Genomic DNA, 12,143 nt, shown 5'->3' on the forward strand with positions numbered 1-12,143 from the left:
GGAAAAAAATAGGAAAACAACAAAAGAAAAAATAATCAGATATCAGAATGAGCAGAAAGCCTAAGGAAGTAAGGTATTTCAACTGCATAGCGATGTTGATGTCAAAAAAACAGAAGTTGCAGGAAATAAGTAGAATTTATTACTTCTCAGTTCTTATTACAACTCAGCGGCTGCTTCCTCAGTTGCAATACAATTGGCCCCTTTATAGTTTCCCTCAGAAGAATCGTTTCAGAGCCCTCTTTATGTCTTTATTCCTCAGGCTGTAGATGAAGGGGTTCAGCATGGGAGTGACCACCGTGTACATCACTGAGGCTGTTGCACTGGAGTGTGAATTGTGTGTAGCAGCAGAGCTGAGGTACACCCCTAGGCTTGTGCAGTAAAATAAGGAGACAACTGAGAGGTGAGATGCACAGGTGGAAAATGCTTTATACTTCCCCTGAGCTGAGGAGATTGCACGTATGGAAGAAACAATCTTAGAGTATGAGTAAAGAATCCCAGCCAGGGGACAACCAGCCAACAGCACAGCTGCAAAATAAATCACCAAGTCATTGAGAAATGTATCAGAACAGGCAAGGTGGACCACCTGATTAAGTTCACACAAAAAGTGGGGGATTTCCACATCTGTACAGAAGAACAGCTGCACCACCATTAAGCTTTGTAATAGAGAATGCAGAGCACTGATGATACCAGATACCAGAACCAGCAGTCCACAGAGCCAGGGTTTCATGATGACTGTGTAGTGCAGGGGGTGACAGATGGCCACAAAACGGTCATAGGCCATCACGGTCAGGAGGAAGTCATCTAACCCTGCAAAAAGCAATAAAAAGTACATCTGGGTGATGCAGCCTGCATAACTAATGACTTTACTCTGCATCTGAATGCTCACCAGCATCTTCGGGATGCTTGTGGAGGTGACACAGATGTCTACAAAGGACAGGACAGAGAGGAAGAAGTACATGGGTGTGCGGAGGTGGGAGTCTGAGATGAATGCCAGGATGATGAACAGGTTCCCAAACACAGTGATCAAATACATGGCCAGGAACAGCCCAAATATGAGGGGCTGCAATTCTGGTTCCTCTGAAAATCCCAGAAGAAGAAATTCTGAAATCCATGTATTATTTCTTGGTCCCATGTGTTCGCTGTGGCTATCAGTGATTTTTTTCTTGCTGATTTGCTTGAGTTCTTTATAGATTCCAGTTATCAGCCCTTTATCAGATGTATAGCATGCAAATATTTTCTCCCATTCTGTAGGTTGTCTATTCACTCTAATGATTGCTTCCTTGGCTGTACAGAAGCTTTTTAATTTGATCAGATTCAATTTATTTATTTTTGTTGTTGCCTTGACTGCTTTTGGGGTCTTCTTCATAAATTCTTTTCCTGGATCAATGTAAAAAGTGGGCAAAAGACATGAACAGAAAGTTTTCAAAAGAAGATAGACCAATGGCCAACAAACATATGAAAAAATGCTCAACATCTCTAATCATCAGGGAAATGCAAATCAAAACCACAATGAGATCACCTAACTCCAGTGAGAATGGCTTTTATCAAAAACTCCCAAAACAACAAATGCTGGTGTGGATGTGGAGAGGTAGGAACACTCACACACTGCTGGTCGGACTGCAAACTAGTACAACCTTTATGGAAAGTAGTATGGAGATACCTCAAAGGACTAAAAGTAGACCTACCACTTGATCCAGCAATCCCACTACTGGGTATCTACCCAAAGGAAAAAAAGACATCCTATAAAAAAGACACTTGCACTCGAATATTTATAGCAGCACAATTCACAATTGCAAAGATAGGAGTCTCATTTTGGAAAAATGACATCAGGTACCCCTGTTCTGAGGGCTGTTCATGCCCCACAAAACACACACACACACACACACACACGCACAAACATGCACACCACACATTGGCCTACTGGAGCATGTTCCTACCATGTCCTTCTAACCCCCAGCCGTGCTGATTAGGAAAAGAATGGACACAAGGCAAACTGTCAACATCAGATGATATTTCCCCTAATGAATGTAGACAGACAAATTCCAGATAACTTCCCATGGATGTCCCATCAATGCTTCATTACGATTATGACAATTTTGTGCCCTGGATTTAAAGAAGCATTTAAAAAACCTGCTCAATAAACAGAGAGAAAGCTAAAATGAGCATGGGGGGAGGAAAAATACTTAATATACTTAGGTGGTCCCTGAGAAACTGTATGAAATAGAAAGCCTCCCGGACTCTGCAGGCATTCCAACTCTGGTTTTATCTCCTTGGTGTGGAGAATAAGTAACAAAGCAACAAAATATTTATCTGAAAGAGAAAAGAGGGATGTCTATACAATGTCAAGTCACCTTGCAGATTGAACACTGCAGTAAAAAAATGAACAATGGGAGTAAACACACCAGTTCACTAAAGGAAATATACAAAAGAACAACAAAAGTAGAGAATCTGAAAAGATGAAACAGTTGAAGATTTTAATAAATGATATTAACTGAAAATCTTATGGAAATCAGAAAACCTGGTTTTGAATCTTAGATCTACTGCATAGTGGCTGGTTTGAACTTGTAGAGCAGACCCAACTATTCTTTTTTTTTTTATTTCAGCATAATATGGGGGTGCAAATGTTTAGGTTTCGTATACTGCCCTTGCCCCATGTGAATATCTTCTCCTATATAGTGGGAATAGCTGTATCCACCCCCTGGGGTGGTCAACAGACTTAGGCAGTATATCTAAAAAGCTTAGCATAGTTCCTTCCAGTTGGTAAATGAACAGTTATCACTGGTGATGAGATGAGGCTAATTTTGTCCTTCTACTTCTCAAATGTCTTCATTCCTTTCCCACCTCTCAGTCTCCAATTCCAGATCTTTTTTGAATTTATTTTTTTTATTTCAGAATATTATGGGGGTACAAATGTTTAGGTTACATATATTGCCTTTGCCCCACCCTGAGTTGGAACACTCCTACACTGCAAACTAGTACAACCTCTGTGGAAAATAACATGGAGATACCTCAAAGAGCTACAAATAGAAGTACCATTTGACCTACCAATTCAATTCCTGGGCATCTACCCAAAGGAAAAAAAGACATTCTATAAAAAAGACACCTGCACTAGAATGTTTATAGCAGCACAATTCACAATTGCAAAGATGTGGAAACAACCCAAGTGCTCATCAATACATGAGTGGATTAATAAAATATGGTATATGTATACCATGGAGTTCTACTCAGTCACATCGTTTTTTAAATTCATTTTTATTTTTAATTGACACATGAGATTTATACATATTACTGTGGTAAACAGTGATGTTTCCATACATACAATGTATAGTGATCCGATCAAACTCCTTCATACATCCATCATCTCAAAGATTTATCATTTCTTTGTGTTGGGAACATTCAATATCCTCCTTCTAGCTATTTGAGACCATGTAATATGTTGATCTTCTTGTTCGCTATAGTCATCCTACAGTGCTATAAAACAACAGAACTGTTTCCTCCTATGTAGCTGTAATTTTGTATCCATTAAGTAACCTCCCCCTACACTTCCCAACTGCTAGTTAATCTATTCTACTTTTTACTTATATCAGAACAACTTTTTTTTTTTGTTTCTGCCTATAAGTGAGAACATGCAGTGTTTAACTTTTTGCTCCTGGTTTATTTCACTTAACATAGTGTCCTCTGAGTCCATCCATGTTGCTGTGAATGCTAGGATTTCATTCTTTTCACGGGTGAACAGCAGAACATTGTGTGTACATACACCGCATTTTCTTCATCCATTCATCTGCTGTTGGACACTTAGGCTGATTTCCTGTCCAGGGTACTGTGAATAGTGCTGCAATAGACGCGGGGGTGCAGATGTCTCTGAAATTATGATTTCCTTTCTTTTGCATAAATGCCCAGTAGTGGGATTGCTGGATCACAGGGTAGTTCTCCTTGTAGTTTTTTTTGGAAACTACCATGTGGTTGCTTACAATGGCAGTACTAGTTTACATTCCCACTAACAGTACATAAGACTTTCTGTTTCTCCACATTTTCACCAGCATTTGTTCTTTGTTATCTTTTTGATAATAGCTATCCTGAGGTAATGATACCTCATTGTGGTTTTGATTTTCATTTCCCTAATGATTAGTAATGTTGAAGATTTTTTTTTTTGTATATCTATTGGCCATTTGTATGCCTTCTTTTGAGAAATGTTTGTTCAGATTATTTGCCCATTTCACTTGGACTGTTTGTTAGATTCTCTCCCAACTACCCCAGGCTGGCTCACCCTCTGGTACCAATGGGAAAGACATTCACATTGACCCAGAGAGATCTTTCTGTATTACAAAGATGATCACCCCAATTCTGGACATAACCCCCCATGATTCATCCCTGGAAAATGAAGATATTTAATAATATTCTGTAGCTTCGAACATGAGCCCCCACTCCCCATGACTGACCCGTCAGCTTAAACTTCACACTGCCCTGCCCCCACCCATGTTGATTTCTCAAATATTGAACTTGACTTTCAGCTCCATGAGACCTCAGAGCTTCAATGTTCAGTGCCTTCATAACACTCACTTCACTCTACTGAGTCTCATCCACTGGTCTATATGGAATTTTTCAGCCCTTCTGCATCTAGAAAACTGAATTTATTCTTTCAATACTGTCTGGAGTCATTCTCCTTCATGAACTGTTTTTTTAATATCCCACAGTTCAACAACACTTGCAGCATGGTTTAGTATAGATATATGGATTGGAACGGTGTTGCCTCTACTTAATTCCATTGCCTTTACCACTTCTAGACTGTGAGAGCTGCAGTGCATGCGGAAATGTATGTATTTCTCCTCTCAGCCCTGACTTAGTTTCGTTGGCAACAGAAGGTGAATACATATACATTGTATGAACAAAGGAGAGGATGTAGTATCCCAGAAATTTCTGATGAGCAGAGAAAGAGAAGAACTAGGGAGATGCTAATGTAAGTGTGGAGAATATGCTAGCAAAATGTTTTCCATATTCGGAGAGCAGGACCTATTAGGGGGTGAGACAATGGTTTGTAAGAATTAAATAGAATAGAATGAATAAAATGCAAAAGAAAATATTTGAGTGCATCATACATAGCAAGGGCACTTACAAAAGTGTTTCATGATACTGTCTTTGTTCAACCTTTGTGTGTGTGTATGGGCGTGTGTGTGTATTTGTGTGTGCATGTGTGCTTGATCACAATGTAAAAGATAATTCTTAGTCTGGGACATACTCATAAGTTTGGAATCCACTGCAGTAAAGAAAAGAATAGTTTAAAAGAAGGCCAGTCCCTGCTAATGAGAAACAAGTCACATGAATGAAGAGCCCAAGAGAAGAGCCAGGGTGTTGGGAGAACAAGGGAGACAGTGTGGAGCTGAAGTTACCTCTAGACTTCAGGGCCCACACACTGAGCAGACTTTTATTGATCCACTTGCCTCATCATGGACTCCATATCAGGTGCCTGATCTAACTGATATTCCTTTACCTATTCCATATTTATTGACCACACATATTTTTACATGATTCAATATCAGATGAGGCAAGCTTTTCTCTCACTTTTCTTTGTGGCATTTTTTTTCCTTGGGCTTTGAGTTTTGGTCTCTTTTCTGGCAAATCCAATGGGCACACTCTAGTTGTGGTTCTGTTTCTCTTTCAACATGCAGTGATCTCCTCGGACTATACTCTGTAGAAGCCTGCACATGCCAGGACAGTCTATACTCTTTACCCATATGATTAATCGCTGGTGACATTGCAGGCCACTTGCCTTTATTTCATTGCACTCTGCCTATTCCATTATCGTGTCAAATCCAAGTGAGCTAGAACTTCACCTGCTTAGCTCACTGCTGTGGTTTCAAAAAGTTGTGCATTTCTACAGAAACACATTTTAAGAAATCAAGAATATATTAAATCAAAGGACTGGCAGGGAAAATAAAACCCGATGACATATAGTGAATTCAAAACTGTATTAAAGAAAACTGAATGAAAATCTAAAATAAATGATCAAAGGAAAGATATAAAATAACAGCTATTAATCAAATCAATGTGGGTCTCTATTCAAGATTCACTTGGCAAAGACTTGGAAATAAAAGAATATAAAAAATATACTTTTTAAAAACAGTGGAGTAAACAGTATCTAAAGTTATCATTTCATCTCATATAAATTTAAATGAATTAAAACTTGCTCATGAAGAACATAATAGGAAATCGTGAGATAAATGCAAAAGAATATGTTCTATATAGTGGCATAAGATGCCCACTATTTGAAAATATATATCTGATCACAAAAATGGAAAAAAACTTGGTAATAAAAATGGTGTGTGAAATGAGATGGAAATGCATATAAAAGGCAATTTATTGCCACTAAGGATTTAGAAAGTTTTTAAAACTATTCTAATCTATCAAAAAGGCAATGAGACAGGAGATGTATACAATATGACCAACCGATAGACCTGACCACACAAAACTGATAAACTTTCACGCATTCCCCTCCAAATAAATCTACAAATACAAAAAAGGAACTAAATGGCAAACAGCCAAGTGGGTAAATAACTCCAGTTCTTATGCTTCAAAGAATGCAATCAAAAGCAAGAATAAAGACACTGCAAACCCACTTTTTAAAAGCAAAGCTCTCACACAGACTATTTGCAATAGAGAAAGAAAATGTCTAACAAATTCACAGATATACTCAGCCTCACCAGAAAGGAAACAATTGCAAAGTAAAGCTTGTTATTATACTTCTTTTCATCTGTTAAATAAACATTTTTTCATCTGAATACCCAGCATATGAATAGATACCACAAATGTATGTGTGACTCATGAACTACTGTTCCAAGGCAGTATTCCCAAGCAATGCATTGGTTTGGATCCTTTAATAAATACAAGAACGTACTCAAATACATCCAATATTAAAACTTTTCCTAAGAGTAAAATCTCTCACTTCACCGCATATCTCTCCACACTCAATTTTCTTACTCCCTTAACTGCAAAATTCCTTGAATATGATCTAACCTTAACTCCGAAACTCCTTGAATATGATCTAATTTTACCAATATCACACTATGCCTCTCCCATTCCTTCTTCAGTCTCACCAGTTGGACTTCAATACTCATCATTCGGCTTGGTGCAATGGCTTACACCTGTACTCCTACCCCTTTGGGAGGCTGAGGCGGGAGGATCCCTTGAGATCAGGAATTTGAGATCAGCCTCAGCAAGAGGGAGATCCTGTCTCTACTAAAAATAGAAAGAAATTAGCTGGACAACTAAAAATATATAGAAAAAATTACCCAGGCATGGTGGCACAGGCCTGCAGTCCCACCTACTCAGGAGGCTGAGGCAGGAGGATCTCTTGAGCCCAGCAGTTTGAGGTTGCTGTGAGCTCGGCTGATGCCTTGGCACTCTAGCCAGGGCAACAGAGTGAGGCTCTGTCTCCAAAAAAAAAAAAAAGGAATACTCATCACTTAATTGTCAATAATGATTTCTGCATTCCTGAGTCTGACAGACGCTTCTCATTTTAGCATGTTAAATAAATTAAATATTAATTAATTGGTCAACCAAGCAAACGGATGCAGCCATCTCTTGGTTCTCACCTAAGCTGGACTTGCTGTCAGGTAACCTCAGGTAAACAATGTTGGCTTCCATTCTCTTTCAATATTTCTTCCAGAAACTTGGACTTACCTGGATGGGGATTCTGAAAGGAGAATCCCCGTGTGGAAGGCTGAACTCTACCCTGGATGGCCGATGATAGAAACTGAAGTTCTGCCCGAGCTAAGACAGCAAGAAGGAAGAAGGGACAAGACTCTAGCCAGAAACAAGACTCCAGAAGTAGCAACTATGTCCTGTCCAGCCCAAAGTTGTGTGCTCTGACGGACGACAGCAGATCGTTACAGCTCCCTATATTTGCTAATTAGGTACATTTCCCTCTTGTTACTCCAGCCTGTAAACACCTGATTTCCCTGTGGACACTGGTCTGGAAAGAGAATTTCTCCTGCTCATTCTGTTCCCAAGAGACCAGGTTCTAAGGTGAATCTAGTTGTGACTTTGTTGTTGTTGTTGATTGCTTTTTCTTCTCCAATAACTCACCTGCCTTCCAGATATCTAATCTCCTACCACGTAAACACTCCTTTCACTTAAAGGTTTCTTCAAAGTCTAAGACTGTCTCGACTAAGTCCTTAGGATCTTCAAAGCATTGACTGCTGGTGGGAACACAGCCCCTGATATCTCCGGAAAACTGCTTTTCCAAATATTGCATTTTCACACTCATATATGAGACCTAAAAAAAATTGATCTCATGGAGGTAGTGAATAGAATGGTGTCTACTAGAGGTTGGTAAGGGTAGTGGGAAGGGGTAATGAAGAGGTGTTGGTTAATGGGTAATACTGTAAATAGAAGGAAAAAGTTCTAGTGTTCAATAGTGCACTAGGGCAACTATAGTTAACAATAATTTATTATATTTCAAAATAGCTAGAAGTTTTCAAATGTTCCCAACATAAAGCAATGATAAATGTTTCAGGTGAATCATGTCCCAGTTACTCTGATTTGATCATTATATGTTATATGCTTGTATCAAAATATAACATGTATTTCATGAATATGTACAATTATTATGTATCAATAAAAAATAAAAATCCAAACTGTAAATAAGAACAAGCTGTAGTTATATGCTAATACATGGATGAATGAAGTATAACATTGAGTGAAAGAAACAAGATGCAGAAAAAAACATACTATTTGCTTTCATTTACATAAAGTTCAAAAGTAACCAAAGTTCAATATATATAACCTAAACTTTTATACCCCCTTAATATGCTGAAATAAAAAAAAGGTATTGAGTGATATCATTCATGTGTGAAATTTGAAAATATCTGCTGATAAGTTTGATTTCTGACTCAATAGAGTTTGAAAAAATTTCTACTTTCTTCTTCTTGGTTCAGTGTTTCATTAGTGTAAAATAATTAATGCAACATTTGTTGTTTGGAGGATCTACCAGTGTTATGCAAGATCAAAGGTCAAAGTTCAGCTGTAAATTGTTCTAAGAAACTTGGAACAATTTTGAGGAAGTGAATGAGCCTTATTTTAATGTGTAATTAGTGGATTTATCACAGTCCAAATTCTAATCTTATTTCAAAAGTAAATAAATTATTCACTAAATGCAAAAAAAAAAAGTAGCCAAAGTTAATCTATGGGTTTAGAAATCAGAACAGTGGTAACTTTTGTGAAAAATAATAGAGTAGGAAGTAAGAGAAGGATGAGGTGGGGCTTCTTGGGTAATGTTCGTGTTCATTTCTTGACAGGAATATTGATTACGTGGGTATGTTCACACTGTGATAATATTACCTTGTATGCTTAAGGTATGTACACATTTCTAAATGGAGGGTACACTTGAATCAAAGTGTATTTTTAAAACAGGTTAAGATACAAGAACTATTCTTAACCGTCAAATACATAGTATAATTTGTCAATTTAAAAATAAGATATGAAACTTTTAAGTCATTTGAGCCTCTACTTCTTGATTCACAAATGGGATATCAATACTAGCCCTCTTATCTTGGGATTATAATGATTTTAAGGAACTTAAGAAAATTAAAAGCACAATTGAATATAGGGTATTATTATGGTGGAATGATGGAAATAACTCATATTTGGATGACTAATTACTTTTAACAAAGGAGGATTTGAAAGACACCAATGTTTGTTAGGCATTTCCAGTAGACTAGGTAATAAACTCAGATGTCTTACCTATTTTATCTCATTGAATCCTTCCAACAATAGGTGAGAATAATTATTTCCAGCTTGCCAAGAGCTTAAGGGATGTGCCTTATATCATAAAAATAGTACCTGCAAGCTCTCTAACTTTCCCACCCCAATACATTCTTGTCTAATTGGAATCTCTAAGAATATATTCTTTTACTGAGACTATATGTAAGAACACACAGCTCAAGACCCAGCATATAGAAGGTAGTCAGTCTTACTGTTAACTCAACAAAACTGAACTGTATTTGCTAGGGACCAGCGGATTTACTCATTTAGAAAGACCCTTCAGATATAGTCAGTGTTACTCATCATTTCTTCATTAGGAATTAAGAAACACCAGCAAAAGGGCTGGCAGTCCAAATGGTTAAAGATGCCAAGCAAAGAATAAAAAGCAGAACAGAAAGATCTGATAACCTTAAATCGGGTGAAGGAAGGAGAAGAAAGCATCGAGGCTGTTTCCCAAATCAGTGCTTCTGGGGCACACGAGATTTACTTAAATAGGAAATGTTAACAGTTCACAGCTCAAGATCAAATTCCTCCCTTGGTGGGGCTTCATGTCTCTGCACCACGAGGAGCAGATACGTTACATTTCTTCCAGGTATGTAATTGTGAGGATCTTCGATTAAAACCATTTGGGAGGTTTTTTTTATCCCTTTTGAGAAGCTCCTCTGGCCTCTGTTTGATTCCTAGCTTGCTCTTGCCATAATTCCTCAAAAGGATGATAATGAAAAATGACATTGTTCGGTTCTATTAACTTCTCAAAGGAGGAAGTGGTTTGAACTCACAACCAGGAAGAAAATGAGGGGCTTATTTGGGGGCATTTCTCAATTTATTACCTATACATATTTTTGTTTTAAGAATATATCCTGTGAAATAATGTGATGCCTTGAATTTTCTTCCAAATAATCCTGTGGGGGAAAGAGGAGGAGTAGAGATGTAGAGGAAAGAAGAGTGACCACAAGTTTATCATTATTATAGCATGGTGACTGGTATAGAGGGATTCAGTTAACTGTTATTCTACTTGTTGACATGTTTTAAAATTTCTGTCAAACAGTAAAAAACTATTATACAAAAAGTGGAGATCGGATTGCACAAAGCCATAGCACCCGTGAGCAGCAGAGCTAGGGGTTCAGATCTGCGTTCAACTCTCAGCTCCCCCTGGAAGTGAAAACGGATTCAAGCCATTGTGAAAAGAAAAAAATCCTGAATTGTAAAGAACTGATATGAATCTATGCATAAAGACAGCCAGATCCAAGAAATCTCTTCATAAATTGTGTTTCCTAAAACAGATGGGAATCGACATTCTAATATGCGTGCCTGTTAATCTCTGTAAGTGTAGATTTCGATCTCCATACTGAAAGCCCACTGTTATCCGTTCTTCGTGAGGATTTTGGAAGATAAAAGGGAAAATCTTGTGGGTTCTGTGAAGCCTGAGCAGAAGGAAACACCAAAATGATGCTAGAAGCTTCAGCGGCTGTATGGGATAAGCCACTTATCAGGTGATAGGAGCTATTTGTGCAGGTGCCTTGAATCTCATTCCTCAGCCATATTTACCTTCCTCCTCTCTGTTCTAGGGCTTTGTGTCCTGCTAATATTGTTGGGAGCTGTTGCCCAGAAGACTGGAAGTGAGTATGTTCAAACAAGTCTCACCTATCCCCTGAAGCTGGGGTTTATTTTGAGGAGTGAATCTCAGATATGGTCTTTTTAGGGTTTAAGACACCGGTCTTGCTTCTTCCCCCAAACAATCAGTCTATTACCAGGGACCCTCGCTTGTATGAAGGCAGGCATCTTCTTCACTGTCCTGCCCTCTATCACCTTGCTCCTGACTGGCAGCTGATGTTTCCCAAGTGTCTTCAAACTCCAGCGCTCAATCTGCATAGCGTCCTGTGCCTGGTGCCCACGGAACGCCCACTGTGTTGATGCCACTGCCTGCCTCTGTGATCCTGGATTCACTTCATTGTCTGGAAAGACCATCTTTAGCAACTCCTCAGAGCTCTATGCAGGTACAGAGGCTGAGGGATAGGGGAGGTGGTCATTAGAAACTGTGGGAAATCCGGAATCCTCAGCCCCTGGGGCAGCACCAAAGTTCTTTGCCAAGGGAGTAAAGAGCAATTGGAATAAGAGAGTAGTTGTGATAAGGAACCAGGAAACAGGGCTACCACATCTCGTGGTCAAGGTGTACAGTGTTAAGAGCTTGGCACTTGGTGCCAGAATATCTGAATTCCAGCTGTATTACTGACCAGCTGTGTGAGCCCAAGCAAATTGTTTCACCTTCCAGCATCTCAATTTCCTTATTTGTAAATTGGGGATAATAACAGTATCCACTCACCTGGTTATTATACATATGAATGGATTCTATTAACTGGTGATGCAAGATGCCAGGAGAGGGA

At 38.6% G+C, this 12,143-nt stretch overlaps 1 protein-coding gene across 1 annotated transcript; it reads right to left on the reverse strand.

The window, feature by feature from the left end:
- Nucleotides 1-214: 214 nt before the first annotated feature.
- Nucleotides 215-1,033, reverse strand: LOC123634930 (olfactory receptor 7A17-like). The gene is made up of 2 exons (XM_045546609.1): nucleotides 679-1,033; nucleotides 215-393 (listed from the first exon to the last, which is right to left on the reverse strand). Exons 1-2 carry the CDS (start codon nucleotides 1,031-1,033, stop codon nucleotides 215-217), a joined length of 534 nt encoding a protein of 177 aa, XP_045402565.1.
- Between the last annotated feature and the right edge of the window lie 11,110 nt (nucleotides 1,034-12,143).

The sequence above is a fragment of the Lemur catta genome, chromosome 1 (genome assembly GCF_020740605.2).
Source record: "Lemur catta isolate mLemCat1 chromosome 1, mLemCat1.pri, whole genome shotgun sequence".
In the NCBI taxonomy this organism is placed as follows: domain Eukaryota; kingdom Metazoa; phylum Chordata; class Mammalia; order Primates; family Lemuridae; genus Lemur; species Lemur catta.

Excerpts from the sequence above, each read along its gene's own strand:
- LOC123634930 (XM_045546609.1), bottom strand. The coding sequence starts at position 1,033 with ATGTATTTGATCACTGTGTTTGGGAACCTGTTCATCATCCTGGCATTC. Across the intron at positions 394-678 it reads TCTGGTATCTGGTATCATCA|TTGTCTCCTTATTTTACTGC; the intron begins GTGCTCTGCATT and ends CTCACCTCTCAG.